The sequence below is a fragment of the Haliotis rufescens genome, unplaced genomic scaffold (assembly GCF_023055435.1).
Source record: "Haliotis rufescens isolate VD_foot unplaced genomic scaffold, xgHalRufe1.0.p SCAF_36, whole genome shotgun sequence".
Classification (NCBI taxonomy): Eukaryota; Metazoa; Mollusca; class Gastropoda; order Lepetellida; family Haliotidae; genus Haliotis; species Haliotis rufescens.
Genome location: NW_025964068.1, coordinates 2,856,674 through 2,875,212, shown reverse-complemented (window position 1 = coordinate 2,875,212; position 18,539 = coordinate 2,856,674). Strand labels below are relative to the sequence as shown.

Here is an 18,539-nt window from a genome sequence, read left to right as displayed (position 1 = left end):
TCAGTCTGGCTCTGTAATAGCTCACAGGTACATGTGTACAATTCTGGTTGATGTATCTGTCATTTTGAAAGTTAGCATGCCATTTTGATTATAAGGTCTATACCAAATTATACCTGTACAGTGTAAACGAGAAGACAGTCATCCATATCTTTTCAAATATGCTTAGAAATTAATATGGTTTTGAGTCTTGCTCATGAACTGAACCCTCACCCTGCTTTGACAGAGATTTTGAGGAGTCGCCACCTACGGTAGTTTCTGGAACACTGATGGATGGACCCTTTCCTTAGGCAAACGTTTGGTGGTGGAGTATTATGAAAATGAGATCCTCCAAAACAATATTCTTTAAAATACATGTTTATACATTTTCTTTTCCACTTAACAAACTCAGTGGTACTGGTAATTTACAGTTATTGCCAACATTTTCAGATGAGTCCATGACACTGTTCAATCTGTACACACCGGTCCCAAGTGGCCAACACTGTGGCAGTCTCAAGCCAGAGTTTTGTCAAATGTCTTTGACAGTTGCTGAAAATAATACAGAGAGACAGGTTTGGGATTGTAGAGTGAAAAGTGTTTGGCCCAGAATGGTGTGGTATTCCCAGCTGCAAGATGATCCCTTATCAGGATATATCTGCTGAACTGCACACGTTGACACAGTTGTCAGCTTGTCTTCTTTGACTTCTTTTTCAACAATTTTGGTGGGCCAAGAAACTTGAATGTAGTTCTGAAAAATAAAAATAACAAACTCTGACAGATTTCCTGGGTTTATAATGTAGGCAGGCACTTTCTTGTAGTACACATTTGACTGGCATTTGAAAGCTGTATGCACTGGGAATCTGGAGTAAAATACATGCTTTAGCATATCCACTTTTCTGTATTCAGAGTACAGTAAACTACGGTCATAACAAACTCAAAGGGACCACTAGTTTTAGTTAAGCATATATACAGCAAATGGCCAGGACCAAAAAGAAGGTTGGTTATAAACATAGTTTACTGTATTTACCTAGTTATTATAGCATTTCTCTTTGGAAAATACTTTAACCATGTGTAGATAATAGATAATACATTGATCTATTAGAATAGATAATAACTGATGTGTGTTAGTGTATAAGGTTCATTCACTTTTGCAGTGAGGAATATGCAAGCAGTTGACAAAATGGAGTTATTCCCTGTTTTGTATGGTAAATTCCACCTTCAGGCAATGATTCTGTAGCAGCACTGCTTCATGTTGGCGATAATCTGACCTAAAATATGTAGTTAAAGGACTCCCGAAATATGACAGTGACACAATATCCTACCAGATGAGGCATCAGTTACTGCAGTAGAAACACTTACTGACATGTCGAACAGATCGGACTGAAGTTGCAGAAAACTGAAACAGGAAATGCTATTTGGTTACCAGCAACAAAATTTTAAAATAGAAAGCTGGGTTTTGTCATTTATGCCATTTTCTTTAAACCTTTTGGTCATTTAAAGAAAACATTGAATCTTTCAATTTAGCATGAGTGAGTGAGTTGGGGTTGTCGCTGCTTTGTGCTGTATTGTGTCATATCACGGTGAGTCAGTACAATGTGGGAGGTAGGCCCAAAGGTGCAGGTCTCCGGCATTTACCACAAGCAGGAGTATGGTGCGGACATACCTAAACACATAATCAGGGCAAACCAGGATTCGAACCCACAAATATAGCTTTCTGGTGTGCCCAAGGGAAGCAACTCATGCCCCCTTCAAATATCCTCCTATTTCATCACTTGCCTAGTTCAGAAAAGACTGATAGACAATGGACCACATGCCATGCCATAAGCACTCCAAGTTAATACCTCAATATACTATAACTCAACAAGTTAATACCTTGACATCCTGTGGTGAACAAGACTTGTGTTGACTTACTTGAAAGACAGACAGAGCAGACATATCCCACGTCGATGAGGTTGCGGTGACAGAAGCAGGCGGCCCGGTAGTCAACCTGATCCTTGGGGGGCAGGGTTAGCTTGTCCCTCACTAAAGGGTCTGGCAAGAACACCCACTGTCAACACAAAGTCACCATGAGCAAGTCATAATCAGATACATACATAATATCCCTACAAATCTGGAAGCAGGTTTTGGATGCAGACCATATCTTGAAATAGAAATATTTTGTTGAAATATTAGATGAAATTGACTCAACATTCAAATATTCCAAATCAAATTTTCAAAAGTAATGAAGGTAACAAAAGCTCCACATTGCTCCATGAAAAGGGCTGAACAACTGGTAACAATGTGGTAAGCCAATTCTTGATGTGCCATAAAACATCAGAAGAGACATCATAAACAAACAAAGCATGAAATATCAAACTTATTTGCAGGCACCATGACGTTAATGATATTATTGCTGAGGATATCAGTTTGTGAGATGTAATATTGTTATGTTTGCAACAATGGCATAGGGGCCGGTAATAAAGTCTGAACGAATCTGAAATGTATGTCCTAATCATCCTTACAATGTTTCAGCTCTCATCCATAATCAAACCCCAGTCTAAATTAATTTGGACCTACTCGTGGTTAGCTTACCTGACTGAAAGTGAAGTGAGTTTATGTCATGGACTCTTCGTCCGACCTATGTCAGACATCACCGTCCAGCATACACATCATCTCAGAAACCATGAAACCAATGAAGCCAAAACTTTACATACATGTTCTCACCAATGACGAGAGATTTGAATTTGATGTTCAATATGGCCACCATATTAAAAAATGCAAAAAAATTCAAAAAATTGTTTTATGGGAAAAAACCCAGTTGCGCTTCATGCACGCTGCCCGGTTACACCTCATGGCGGGAATCAATACGTCACTTAAAAGATATGACGTAACGGTGACGTCATCCACGTTAGCGTCATCCACGTTAGCTTTCTGATTAACGCGCATCTCCGCTTGGATAGCCGCCCGCTCCAGACGTGTTTTGCCCTGTCTCATTTTAGCAACTTAAAACCACCTCCTCCCAAGCCTCCTCCTCTCTATCTCGCTATTTAGGTTCCTTTTTCTTAGTCATGTGCGTGTATGCGTTGATTCCCCCGTCTTTGTGGCTTATTTCATACAATTTCGGATTGATGAATTGTACGCTTAGGCGTATATACCTTGTAATAAATTTGTCCGCCTTTTGTGCGGGCCTAAACAACAATTTTCAGTGTCTGTAATTTTTGCCACAAATGAACTGGACGTTCTCGGGTCTAAGGGTTTTTGAGTATAAATATAGTTATGACCATGACTTGGTTATTTTTGTTCAAAATATAATGAAATTTGGTTTTTGTTGTGGGATCCAACATATTCATTGCATTTTAAAAAATTATGCATTTTGACTATGCTCTTAAATTGTCTCAACTACACCCATTGGACTACATCCATCATAATAGACCTACATAAGAAAGGCAATACAGAAGACCCTACAAACTATAGAGAAGTCTCTTTACTTAACTCACCACCAGGTGTAGAATATTTGCTTACATACTGAACAAGAGACTGGATACTTTCCTAGAAGATAAAGACATTATTGGAGAATACCAAGGTGGGTTCCGAAAAAATCATTCCACTGTGGACAAGATATTAATTTTACAGGCATTAATACAGAAACACATTAAACATAAAAAGGTACATTTTACTGCGGTTTTGCAGACTAAAGGAAAGCATATCATACTGTGTATAGAAATAAATTGATGTTTTAACAATGGCATTCACAGTAAATTCTTAAGAGTTATTCAGAGTATGTATAGTCACGTTAAATTTGCAGTTTCTGCAGGTAATGGAAAGACTATCTGAATATTTTACATGATCGGTTGGTGTCCAACAAGAATGTACTCTCAGTCCTAAACGTTTCTCAGTTTTTATTAAGGAATTAGTGGAATGTGTTGGCTCTAAGGTAGATGATGGTGTGTTCATATCAGAGGAGATGTACAGCATAATTTGTTTATTGTTTGCAGATGAACGGATACTGGGAGCAGATACTATAATAAGATTACAAAGATGATTATATTGTGAAATATGGGGAGTGTAAATAAATACACACAAAGCTAATATTACTGTAGATATTAAAAACTGGCGCCAGACTATGTAGATAGGAAAGATGGGCCTATAATAATGTACCACTTAAGACTGTTAGCTCCTATAAATATCTGGGTCCAATGATAACTCCTAAGTTAATCCACTAGCAGAACAGGCAAGTTCAGCACTGTATACTATTAAAATACTTCATATATAATATGCGAATAATGCCTGTCAAATATTTGACACCAAAATAGTACCGACATTGTATTTTATTGAGTTGTGGGGATACACTCAAAGCGAAAAAATAGAAATTACACGTAGAAAATTTTGTAAATATGTTCTAAATATAAATTATTGCTTGCCAAATGCTGTTGCATAAGGAAAATTTCCACTCTATACAAAATATTACATCATATGTATTAAATATTGGTTACATGTTTTATCAATGCCCACATACAGACATTAGTGTTATTGAGTGCTACGCGATACTTGTGACAGGAAATACTCAAATTGGCAGAGATTGGCTGTTTAGTTACAGCTTCGGATACCCAAGGGAGATGGTAATGAAGAAGCATTTATCTTTGTTCTGAAACAACATGTCCTTGACTGTGCTCAACAAAACTAGCATTCACTTCTCACAGATAAACCATCACTTGTATTTTATACAGCCATGAAATCAGAACTTCTGTTTGAATCGTATGTACAAAATATTAATGTACTTAACATTTTAAAAGTGAATACAATGCGTTTGGTGTTCAAAACATACATACAAACAACCAAGCCCATGATATGATGTCATAATTCATTGGAAAAGACTTGAGAAGACATTTCATCTGTCAAAGAATAAGTATATTAAGTATGGATAAGAATTTATGGATGAACAACTTCTTTATTACAATTATATTGTACAAATATATTGTATTTAAAATTAGAGTGAGTGAGTGAGTGAGTGAATATGGTTTTACACTGCTTTTTGCAATGTTCCAGCAATATCACGGCAGGGGACACCAGAAATGGGCTTTACACATTGTACTCATGTGGGGAATCAAACCCGGGTCTTCGGTGAGACGAACAAACACTTTTAACACTAGGCTACCCCACTGCTTTTTATTTGTAATTGGAACAGAAATGTAATCCAATACCATGATGCATGTGGTATGTAACTGCATAACATACATGTACGTAATATGGGTCATATGGTCATATACTCTATATTTGCCCGACTGAGGGAGGTTTCCTTAGGATGACATATTTATAGTTCAAATCCAATAAGATGACAAAGTTTGTTTTTCCTCAATATATATGTGAAAAATATTTGAATATCAACAATGACAGCAATGTTTGTTAAGTGGCCATCTTGTTGACATTTTAAGCTGTGGATTACCCATGCAGGTGACCTACATTGTCATGAGCTGAGCATGTTGCAAACTGCCACAGTGAGTGACGCTACCGCTGCAACACCAATGGTTCCATTCACCCCAGACTGTTGATCCATGTGTCTGACATGACGACGTGGTGGTGTCACCATTACACTGGCCATACAGCGGTCAGCCCTGCAGCCAGGGCAACACAATCACCTCATTTATTACACTGCTCTCAGATGTCCTCATCAAACATACAGCTTCCCATTGATCAAAGTGTTGTTGCATATGTTGCCTAGCAACCACTGTCCTGCAGGCGCCAGGGACAGGTGACCTCGCCTAGGACTGCAGGGTTTTCCCATGGCAAGAACATTAATCAAATCTTGGCCCAGAAACAAGCAGAAGCCCAGCAGCCAAACTAGATAATCAATTTTTGACATGCAAGACAGCCTCAGTAATAATTAGCATGCACTGATACACTTATTACCCCCTGATACAATAGGAAGAAACTCATCTGGTACCATATTAGCATACTGATGCATTCATCGAGTACTATGTCACTGCAGCATACTGATGCATTCATCCAATACTATGTCACTGCAGCATACTGATGCATTCATCCAGGTCTATGTCACTGCAGCATACTGATGCATTCATCCAGTACTATGTCACTGCAGCATACTGATGCATTCATCGAGTACTATGTCACTGCAGCATACTGATGCATTCATCCAGTACTATGTCACTGCAGCATACTGATGCATTCATCCAGTACTATGTCAGTGCAGCATACTGATGCATTCATCCAGTACTATGTCACTTCAGCATACTGATGTATTCATCCAGTACTATGTCACTGCAGCATATTGATGCATTCATCCAGTACTATGTCAGTGCAGCATACTGATGCATTCATCCAGTACTATGTCAGTGCAGCATACTGATGCATTCATCCAGTACTATGTCACTTCAGCATACTGATGTATTCATCCAGTACTATGTCACTGCAGCATACTGATGCATTCATCCAGTACTATGTCACCAACAGGTAAGGGAGGACATCTCCAACAGGTAAGGGAGGACATACTCTCCAACAGGTAAGGGAGGACATACTCTCCAACAGGTAAGGGAGCACATCTCCAACAGGTAAGGGAGGACATACTCTCCAACAGGTAAGGGAGGACATACTCTCCAACAGGTAAGGAAGGACATACTCCCCAACAGCTAGGGGACGACATACTCATCATCAGGTAAGGGAGGACATACTCTCCAATATGTGAGGGAGGACATACTGTCCAACAGGTAAGGGAGGACATACTGTCCAACAGGTAAGGGAGGACATACCCACCAACAGGTAAGGAAGGACATACTCACCAACAGGTAAGGGAGGACATACTCTCCAACAGGTAAGGGAGGACATACTCTCCAACAGGTAAGGGAGGACATCTCCAACAGGTAAGGGAGCTCATACTCACCAGCAGGTAAGGGAGCTCATACTCACCAGCAGGTAAGGGAGGACATACTCACCAACAGGTAAGGGAGGACATACTGTCCAACAGGTAAGGGAGGACATACTCACCAACAGGTAAGGGAGGACATACTCTCCAACAGCTAGGGGACGACATACTCATCAGCAGGTAAGGGAGGACATACTCTCCAATATGTGAGGGAGGACATACTGTCCAACAGGTAAGGGAGGACATACTGTCCAACAGGTAAGGGAGGACATACCCACCAACAGGTAAGGAAGGACATACTCTCCAACAGGTAAGGGAGGACATACTCTCCAACATGTGAGGGAGGGCATACTGTCCAACAGGTAAGGGAGGACATACCCACCAGCAGGTACTGGAGGACATACTCTCCAACAGGTAAGGGAGGACATACCAACTGTCCAACAGGTACGGGAGGACATACTCTCCAACAGGTAAGGGAGGACATACTCACCAACATGTAAGGGAGGACATACTCTCCAACAGGTAAGGGAGGACATACTCTCCAACAGGTACGGGAGGACATACTCTCCAACAGGTAAGGGAGGACATACTGTCCAACAGGTAAGGGAGGACATACTGTCCAACAGGTAAGGGAGGACATACCCTCCAAAAGGTAAGGGAGGACATACTTTCCAACAGGTAAGGGAGGACATACCCACCAACAGGTAAGGGAGGACATACCCACCAACAGGTAAGGGAGGACATACCCTCCAACAGGTAAGGGAGGACATACTCTCCAACATGTAAGGGAGGACATACTGTCCAACAGGTAAGGGAGGACATACTGTCCAACAGGTAAGGGAGGACATACTCTCCAACAGGTAAGGAAGGACATCTCGAACAGGTAAGGGAGGACATACTCGCCAACAGGTAAGGGAGGACATACTCGCCAACAGGTAAGGGAGGACATACTCGCCAACAGGTAAGGGAGGACATCTCCAACAGGTAAGGGAGGACATACTCACCAGCAGGTACTGGAGGAGACCCAGCATCTGAGGCACCTTGAGGTAGATCCCACCAGTGATGTCACAGGCCTGCCAACAATAACCACTGTCACTACATCACAAAAAAACTGCTCTTCTCCAATCAATCAATAATTTCTCAACTACTGCATCTTAAACAATCACAGATGGTTTCCCTACTAAATCATACACTGGCTCTCTTTACAATCATACATCATTTCTCTACACAATCTTGCCAGGTACCACAGAAACTAGTGTAGACTCTCAGAACACATTTTGCCAGTGGCACTATGTAGCATTATGACAGGGATTCATGCGAGTTGTAAAGGGGGCATACAGGATACATATTACTATTGGCTCCAAGGGGTGGTTATCTTGGTAAGCACCTACTTGCTGCAGCAGTCCCGACTCATTGTCCAGGATACAAGCATCCACCACTACATTCTGAAAGGAAATGATCATGACATCATTACATATCTCAGCACACATGTAGAAGCTGGTCAATGGAAGAATCTCAGTAAACTTGTACGAGTCATACACGAGGTAACTTAGAACCTTTAAGTGTCTACTTCCAGCAAGCACTCAGTACACTTGTACGAGTCATACACGAGGTAACTTAGAACCTTCAAGTGTCTACTTCCAGCAAGCACTCTGTGCAGGACCAGTGGTCATTACCTGTTTCTGAGCAGTGAACACAGCATTCATGAAGTTCATGTATTGAGTGGGGTTGTCCTCCGAGCCTTTGATCACCTGCAACAGGAGACAAACTGTTATGCAGGAAGTGAACCTGTCTTGTTTCAGCTTTCTCCCATGTCTGTACACTCCTCTCTGTAAATCCTGACATAGAGTGTTCATAAACAAACAGCCAAGATGTCAGCTCTCGTCATTTCCGACACACAAACTTCAAACTGTGGAGCCATCCACATAAATTCTCAACAATATCAAAGTACAGGGATGTGAAATCTCCGCGGAAAAGCGGAAAATCGCGTTTTTTAAAACAGTTCTCCTGGTGAAAAATCATTTTCTGCGTAAAAGTATAATCAAAGATTTAAAAAAAACACGCTGAAAAATATGATCGAAAACCGGACAATCGTCGCGGATTGTCCTGTTTTCGATCAGAGCTTTCAGCAGCATAGGTTTTCGGATATCATACGCTTTCTGACATGAATACTTGCACTTAAACGTGGGGTGTGGCGTCACACAGAAATTGTTAATGTAAAGTCAGATGATGGCTTGTTTTTAAGATAAAGTTGTCTATAAGCCTGTAAGTGAAAGAGATGTTTTACAGTTGTTCATGTGATTAGCGAGAAAACTATGAATGTTTCTTCAGTGTCCAAAACCCCATAACATGAGGATATATGTTGTATTAATGTCTTATATTTGCAATGGAGTTTTGTTTTTTTCAACAAAAGGTAAGTAAGTACAAGGTAAGTTTTTTTCAATATGCTTCAACATGGGGAAAGGGTCAGACATTGCACGCTTGTGACAGTTGTCCTTGTGTGTCCTTGTGTCTGGGGGATGGGGGTTGAAGTTTATGGCAGTATTGCCCCCAGACCTGGCAGGTAGCCAGGTGTGCGGAAGCTATGCCAGATTTTTTAATAGTACTGATTTAACTTCGAAATTTTACTGCATCTGCCATCTTGTTAATTTGACTTATTGACTTTTGCCATTGACTTATTACATTTCTTGGTGTTAATGTTGTCCAAACTGCACGAAATTGCTTAAAATGCAATCAAATGTTTAAAAAATTTCTGGGCATGCCCCCAGGCCCCCCTAGACTTTTCCTCTTTTTTTCAGGAAAACCTGCTCACATCCCTGAAAGTAGATTATTCAGTAGATAACGCTTTGTGTAACGCTTTGATAGCAAGTGGAAACCAGTTCAGTGTCAGCATCCAAACCCCTTCAGCGTCAAAAGTCCTTCAGTGTCAGCATACCAACCCATTCAGTGTCTAGCATCCCAACCCCTTCAGTGTCAGCATCCCAACCCCTTCAGTGTCAGCATCCCAACCCATTCAGTGTCAGCATCCCAACCCCTTCAGTGTCAGCATCCCAACCCCTTCAGTGTCAGCATCCCAACCCCTTCAGTGTCAGCATCCCAACCCATTCAGTGTCAGCATCCCAACCCATTCAGTGTCAGTATCCCAACCCCTTCAGTGTCAGCATCCCAACCCATTAGTGTCTAGCATCCCAACCCATTCAGTGTCTAGCATCCCAACCCCTTCAGTGTCAGCGTACCAACCCCTTCAGTGTTACCATCCCAACCCCTTCAGTGTCTAGCATCCCAACCCCTTCAGTGTCAGCGTACCAACCCCTTCAGTGTCTAGCATCCCAACCCATTCAGTGTCTAGCATCCCAACCCATTCAGTGTCAGCATCCCAACCCATTCAGTGTCAGCATCCCAACCCATTCAGTGTCAGCATCCCAACCCCTTCAGTGTCAGCATCCCAACCCATTCAGTGTCTAGCATCCCAACCCATTCAGTGTCTAGCATCCCAACCCCTTCAGTGTCAGCGTACCAACCCCTTCAGTGTTACCATCCCAACCCCTTCAGTGTCTAGCATCCCAACCCCTTCAGTGTCAGCGTACCAACCCATTCAGTGTCTAGCATCCCAACCCCTTCAGTGTCTAGCATCCCAACCCCTTCAGTGTCAGCATCCCAACCCCTTCAGTGTCAGCATCCCAACCCCTTCAGTGTCAGCATCCCAACCCATTCAGTGTCAGCATCCCAACCCATTCAGTGTCTAGCATCCCAACCCCTTCAGTGTCAGCATCCCAACCCATTCAGTGTCAGCGTACCAACCCCTTCAGTGTTACGATCCCAACCCATTCAGTGTCAGCGTACCAACCCCTTCAGTGTCAGCGTACCAACCCCTTCAGTGTCAGCATCCCAACCCATTCAGTGTCAGCGTACCAACCCCTTCAGTGTCAGCATCCCAACCCATTCAGTGTCAGCATACCAACCCCTTCAGTGTCAGCGTACCAACCCCTTCAGTGTCAGCATCCCAACCCATTCAGTGTCAGCGTACCAACCCCTTCAGTGTCTAGCATCCCAAACCCCTTCAGTGTCAGCATCCCAACCCATTCAGTGTCTAGCATCCCAACCCCTTCAGTGTTAGCATCCCAACCCCTTCAGTGTCAGCGTACCAACCCCTTCAGTGTCAGCATCCCAACCCATTCAGTGTCTAGCATCCCAACCCCTTCAGTGTTAGCATCCCAACCCCTTCAGTGTCAGCGTACCAACCCCTTCAGTGTTAGCATCCCAACCAATTCAGTGTCAGCGTATCAACCTCTTCAGTGTCTAGCATCCCAACCCTTTCAGTGTCAGCGTACCAACCCATTGAGTGTCAGCATCCCAACCCCTTCAGTGTCAGCGTACCAACCCCTTCAGTGTCAGCATCCCAACCCCTTCAGTGTCAGCATCCCAACCCATTCAGTGTCCAACACCAATGTAAACCAACACCTACCAAGATTCTTGAAGTCAGTACCAGGCCAGATCCACTTTCTTTTTCCATGCGATGGATATCTGTTTGGTTCAGGAAAACCTGCTAGTGTCAGCCCAGTCTATTGCACATCATCACACCCCACAATCTGAGGCCCCTCCCCCAATATCAAATGGTTGGACCCTGACAAAGGTTCTACACTGTATAAGGAGGAAGGATACAGCACAGCGCCATGCTGAGAGGGCCTGCAATGAGGGAGTCCGAATACAGCTCCCCCTCCAAGCCTGAAACATACCATTTCACTTAGAAATGACCTCAAACTGTGACATTCAAAACTAAAAAGACTAAAAAACATATAGCTGTCAGCACTGCTTTCCCATACTTCCTGTACAAAAACTGAGGAGTAAAGCACTAAACTGTAATCATGCTAATGATCTGATTTGTTTGTTTGTTGTTTTAGTCACTCAGCAATATTCCAGCTAAATGACGGCAGTCTGGACCAGACAATCCAGTGATTGATGTCATGAGCTTTGAACCACTCAACTGGGATACAATGACATGCATCAACCATGTCAGCGAACCTGACCACCCAATCACGTAAGTCGCCTCTTACGACAAACATAGTTGCCTTTTACGGCAAGCATGGGTTGCTGAAGACCTATTCTACCGCAGATCTTTATGGGGTACTATTGATTTGAACAAGCTATGATGTGATCATAACATAAGGAGAATCATACATGTCAAATTTCAGCTCCCTCAGTCAGTTTCAGGGGAGAAGTAGTTAACACTGTGAGGTCTGCATTTTAAGAGAATTTTAGAGAGTGGTCAAAACAAAGTAAACTTCAAAATATTGCCCAAAAAACAGAACATGTGTTGAACTACTAACAACTAACTAAACAATAAACAGATTTTTCAATATGGTTGCTACAGCAAAAGAATTAGAAAATCGTGAACAATTCAGGTGTCATCATCGTGGAATAAGCATGGCATTGTAAACTTTCAGCTGCATTGAACCAGAGATGTTATGGTGCTTCATTCAACATTCACATAATGAATGGTAGGTAGCCGGGTGCGTGAAGCTATGCCAGATTTTTTTTAAAGTACTGATTTAACTTTGAAATAATACTGCATCCGCCATCTTTGTTTATTTGACTTACTGACTTTTGCCATTGACTTATTACATTTTTTAGGTCCAAGTCATTGACCTGTATACAGCCTTTTGTGTCAAAATCACTGGATTAGATGGTGCAATAAAATGTTGACAAAGGATCATGTGCAGCATGACTAATGCCTTTTTGGCAAATACGAAAACATAGGGGGTTGCTCCAGATTGTAATTCAAGTGACCTCCCTACCCCAAATCAAAGTTTGGCTTAGCACATTAAGGGTACTACAAATTCATGTTTGTACCTTGTAAAACCAGCTGCTGGATCTGAGCCTGTATCTGTGCGTTGACCCGCCCAAAAAGTTCATACTTCCCATCCACCTGGCGATACTGCTCCATCTCCGCATCCCCATCCCCTGTTTCGACTGCTGCTGCAGCCTCCTCCCTCGGGTACAGGAACTCACTGCAAATGGGGAAGCAACAACTTCACATTCAAAATCAAGTGTCCTCATTGCTTTAAGTAACTCCTCCTCCATGAACAATCAATGCTCAACAACAGAATAGAAGGCCATTTTATACATGTAAATTTCCTCTGACAGGACACGTGTCATAGTTTGACACATTTGTGTGGAATTACCTGTGATTTTATAACATAATTTCCTCATTATCAAATACATTTCTGAAAACATGGTAAACACTGTATGATTGTCAATGTGAGGAAGGAGGTTCAAGTGCATCAGAGACCTCCCTCCTCCAGACCGATCCCTGATGACTCCAAGGCAACACTCGAGCTACCACCCTCCCACACAGATATCCTGGTGCGTAGCAGCCCCTCCCTCTGACCTCTGGTTGGTGTGTAGCAGCCCCTCCCTCCCTCTCTACCTCTGGTTGGTGTGTAGCAGCCCCTCCCTCTGACCTCTGGTTGGTGTGTAGCAGCCCCTCCCTCCCTCTGGATGGTGTGTAGCAGTCCCTCCCTCCCTCTCTACCTCTGGTTGGTGTGTAGCAGCCCCTCCCTCTCTACCTCTGGTTGGTGTGTAGCAGCCCCTCCCTCTCTACCTCTGGTTGGTGTGTAGCAGCCCCTCCCTCCCTCTGGATGGTGTGTAGCAGCCCCTCCCTCTCTACCTCTGGTTGGTGTGTAGCAGCCCCTCCCTCTGACCTCTTGTTGGTGTGTAGCAGCCCCTCCCTCTGACCTCTTGTTGGTGTGTAGCAGCCCCTCCCTCTGACCTCTTGTTGGTGTGTAGCAGCCCCTCCCTCCCTCTGGATGGTGTGTAGCAGCCCCTCCCTCCCTCTGGTTGGTGTGTAGCAGCCCCTCTCTACCTCTGGTTGGTGTGTAGCAGTCCCTCCCTCCCTCTCTACCTCTGGTTGGTGTGTAGCAGCCCCTCCCTCCCTGTCTACCTCTGGTTGGTGTGTAGCAGCCCCTCCCTCCCTCTCTACCTCTGGTTGGTGTGTAGCAGCCCCTCCCTCCCTGTCTACCTCTGGTTGGTGTGTAGCAGCCCCTTCCTCTCTACCTCTGGTTGGTGTGTAGCAGCCCCTTCCTCTCTACCTCTGGTTGGTGTGTAGCAGCCCATTCCTCTCTACCTCTGGTTGGTGTGTAGCAGCCCCTTCCTCTCTACCTCTGGTTGGTGTGTAGCAGCCCATTCCTCTCTACCTCTGGTTGGTGTGTAGCAGCCCCTTCCTCTCTACCTCTGGTTGGTGTGTAGCAGCCCCTTCCTCTCTACCTCTGGTTGGTGTGTAGCAGCCCCTTCCTCTCTACCTCTGGTTGGTGTGTAGCAGCCCCTTCCTCTCTACCTCTGGTTGGTGTGTAGCAGCCCCTTCCTCTCTACCTCTGGTTGGTGTGTAGCAGCCCCTTCCTCTCTACCCCTGGTTGGTGTGTAGCAGCCCATTCCTCTCTACCTCTGGATGGTGTGTAGCAGCCCTTCCCTCCCTCCCTCTGGTTGGTGTGTAGCAGCCCTTCCCTCCCTCCCTCTGGTTGGTGTGTAGCAGCCCAACCCTCCCTCCCTCCCTACCTCTGGTTGGTGTGTAGCAGCCCATTCCTCTCTACCTCTGGTTGGTGTGTAGCAGCCCTTCCCTCCCTCCCTCTCTACCTCTGGTTGGTGTGTAGCAGCCCATTCCTCTCTACCTCTGGTTGGTGTGTAGCAGCCCTTCCCTCCCTCCCTCTGGTTGGTGTGTAGCAGCCCAACCCTCCCTCCCTCCCTACCTCTGGTTGGTGTGTAGCAGCCCATTCCTCTCTACCTCTGGTTGGTGTGTAGCAGCCCTTCCCTCCCTCCCTCTGGTTGGTGTGTAGCAGCCCTTCCCTCCCTCCCTCTCTACCTCTGGTTGGTGTGTAGCAGCCCATTCCTCTCTACCTCTGGTTGGTGTGTAGCAGCCCTTCCCTCCCTCCCTCTGGTTGGTGTGTAGCAGCCCAACCCTCCCTCCCTCCCTACCTCTGGTTGGTGTGTAGCAGCCCTTCCCTCCCTCCCTCTCTACCTCTGGTTGGTGTGTAGCAGCCCATTCCTCTCTACCTCTGGTTGGTGTGTAGCAGCCCCTTCCTCTCTACCTCTGGTTGGTGTGTAGCAGCCCCTTCCTCTCTACCTCTGGTTGGTGTGTAGCAGCCCCTTCCTCTCTACCCCTGGTTGGTGTGTAGCAGCCCATTCCTCTCTACCTCTGGATGGTGTGTAGCAGCCCTTCCCTCCCTCCCTCTGGTTGGTGTGTAGCAGCCCTTCCCTCCCTCCCTCTGGTTGGTGTGTAGCAGCCCAACCCTCCCTCCCTCCCTACCTCTGGTTGGTGTGGGCAGCTATGACAGCCAGCTGGTTGTGATGCCCCAGCATCAGGTGAGCATTAGCAAACACCATCACTGCATCCACACACTGTGACAGGCTCAACTGCAACATGGACAAATGGTGGTATAGACACATACGTTTATCACATTTTGTACTGTATGTTTGTTGTTTACCGACGGATTCATAGAGGATTGTTAGTATGGTTGTTTAACAATGTGTAGATTAGTGTAGTGTAGTACAGCACAGTAGTGTGATTATATAATTAATAATGTGGGCTTAACTATAACAAAGTGGAAGGGGGATATAGGAATGGGTGCTGTCTGTCCGTTCTTCCATCTTTCCATCATTCCGTCCGCCACGTTTCCAGAGCAGAACTCATAAACCCTGAGAGATATCTTAACCAAACTTGGTACATAGATAGGTCTAGTGGTAAACTGGTGCCTTTAGATAGTTTGGGATTTTATAAAAATGTATTTTTCAATGTTTCCACAGCAACGACTTTGACTGAAAATGGCGGTAATACTCGTTTCCGGGGCAGGTCTTGAAAACCGTACAATATTTCTTCACCAAACTTGGCAAAAACGACAGAGTAATTCTACAGTCACATATAACAGTTTAAATACGGCTATTAAGACAGTCATTTCTAAAATTGATCAGAATTAAGAGAGCTCCACATTGAGCATCATACATAGGCCTTGTGGTTCACAAGAGATAACTGATGTCCATCTATATCATAGAATGCTATCTTGAGCAGGGCCTCAGAGACTCAGAGAGTGTGAGTCAGTATTGTGTGCAGTTTACCTTGCTACTGCTCTGTGCCACATTTAGATTCTCTCCCCACCAAACTGGATTAGTGTCCAGCACAATCACCAAAAGACTGCTTGCAGCCTTGTCTGAAATAATAGCAAAACAGTGTCAGTCATGATGATACTTAGGCCCGACTTTCCCCGCCATTATTTAAGGATCAAGTTGGAGGTATCTACTCTAGGTTGATGTTTGGTTGCCTGAACTTATGAAGCAGTAATTAGAATGCTTCTGTGTGAAGTTTCCACTCGGTGGGGGCCACCTTGTCTGGACGTGTTAATGCATCGGCCAGTTTCGACATCCGGGGATGTGCTGAACTATGAATTGAAATTCCAGACAATCCACTAGATGGAAAAACCTGAATGTCTATTGAAGCAGGGAGTGGGAGTGCATTGTTCCCTGATAGCACAGGCACCACATGATACTGCTGTTGTCTGTGGATATTGCGAGTTGGGCAGACTGTTGCTGATTCTGCCAATGGGATATGACCAGAATTAATGCTTCCAACTCCAAGTTGTTTATGTGCCACTTTTGATGAATGCCAGACCATAGCCCTGAGGCTGTCTGCCCTTGCAGGTGAGCACCCCACCTCTGAAGGGAGGCATCTACGAACAGGTGTAACCCAGATAAAGAGACTCCTAAGATATTCGACTCTACAGTCCACCAATTGAGGTAAGGCCTTAGTTGAGCCTTGAGTGGATCCTGGCACCTGATGTAAGGGTTCGGGAATTGTTGAATTGGATGTGGTTGTAAGTGGCCTCTGCTGGTTAAGTCGAGGTGAGTAACCCTAGCAATACTTGCCATTGGTGAAGCGTGCGTGGTTGGTGGAGCGCAGGTGACAAGAGGCGTACGATTTTGTGCCATCTGTCCCTCGTCACTGATAGGAGATCCTGATCTGTCTGGAACAGGCCTCCTATGAACTGGAGCCAGTAGGAGGGAGTTAACTCTGACTTCCCCTCGTTGATTACCCATCCCATCCATATCGTAGCCATCTGGTGAATTCCCGGTGGCATACTAACGTTAGCGTGTGTTGATGACACAAGAGACAGTTACGCAATTAAAGAATTGTTGATGAAACGGGACTGGAAAAGTACTGAAGAATTGAACAATATTCTATCAGCAATTCTTTTTTAACGAGTTTAAAGTGTATACAATATTGATATACACAACTCAATGTAACGCCAAAGCTTCTAATATTTAAAAACACATGAATATGATATACATACGTAGCTGGGAATTGTAAACAATTTGACCACCTTGGCAGGCAAATAATTGTAACACAAATTCAAAATGGCCTAAATAATCCACATTAATCTACACAACATGGTCAAAATGATATGAAAGGAATACATCACCCATCGCAGATCAATTTTAGAATTATAGCCGAAAACTGAAGGTCTAAATTAAACCAATTTGAAAAGCTCCACCGGGACATGTCCTTGCTGTAGCACGACAGGCAGTGATGTGAAGAAGGTGACCTTACATGTCATCGAGGTCACATGACAGCGGCAGTGGTCCGCATAAAAGTAGGACTTGAAATCAACAACTTCTTTATTTCTTCAGCCAAGACAATCACTGTTGCGCTGTCTTCTTGTTGTCGTAAGGTAAGCAGTGAATCTATTAAGGACTAATGTAGGATAGGTAAAATATATTGAAGTTAACAACATCATGTCTCCACCTGAATGGAAATATTTCCTCATAAAGGTGAATCCATTATTTTAGTGTCCATCAATATTTTGCTTTCTCTAGATGATCAATAAGATCTTGTGATCTGATAACTTCACATCAACAGATTTTCGAATATTCATGGTAATTTTAATTTAATTTTAGTTTTAACTGTCTGGATCCATGCAGGCTTTCCTCCTTCACTGAGTTGGCAGCATGGTATCACTGACCTACTGTTGCATAAAACAAAGCTCACTCACTCACTCACTCACTAAGAAATCCAAAATAAAGTCTAAAAAAATAATGTAGAAATTAAATTGTTAGTGGTATTATCTTCCTATGTATTTTGTTATTTCTTTTAATAACATACATTGTAGACTCCTGTCTCTTGCTTCAGTGAGAATGTGGAATGAACTCATTTTTCATTTCGATGCATTGATATTTCAAATTGACTGGTCCATAACATATTTTTGGCATACATGTTTCTTCCTCCAGATGATCATGGATGATCGGTATGTTCCGATATGACCATGTGTACTCATGACTGAACACCAACAACAATATGAAAAGACTATCAGTGGACTCATTTCTATTCAACTATTATTGGTGTTATTAATTACAAATGTTTGGCCTCTTCCATCAGAACAGTAAATTGAGTAATTAGGGACTAGATCAGTAGAGGGTATATAAAAAAACCCAAAAAAAACATTAGTCTGCAGTGCCTATCTCAAACCTGCACGTTAGACTTTACAATCAACTGACAGAGCTCTGTACCCTGAAATAAATTCTGGGTAAGCATAAACACACACCTGACATCATGCATCAAACTGAACTGCTCCCAAATGCAAAAGCGACGGAAAGTCACATTTTCATGGAAGCCGCCATGTTTATTTTCTCTAAAATCCGGGCAGTTCATCATTTTACTCCGGTTTTG

The 18,539-nt window shown here is 43.8% G+C and overlaps 1 protein-coding gene across 1 annotated transcript; it reads right to left on the bottom strand.

Moving 5' to 3' along the window:
- Positions 1-338: 338 nt before the first annotated feature.
- LOC124147729 (general transcription factor IIH subunit 3-like) lies at positions 339-18,510 on the bottom strand. Its single transcript, XM_046518474.2, has 12 exons — positions 18,415-18,510; positions 15,938-16,029; positions 15,132-15,238; positions 12,683-12,840; positions 11,495-11,557; positions 11,298-11,356; positions 8,509-8,583; positions 8,224-8,277; positions 7,837-7,905; positions 1,888-2,023; positions 1,336-1,372; positions 339-724 (listed from the first exon to the last, which is right to left on the bottom strand). The coding sequence occupies exons 1-12, from the start codon at positions 18,422-18,424 to the stop codon at positions 661-663; spliced, it is 924 nt and encodes a 307-aa protein (XP_046374430.1). The 5' UTR covers positions 18,425-18,510; the 3' UTR covers positions 339-660.
- Between the last annotated feature and the right edge of the window lie 29 nt (positions 18,511-18,539).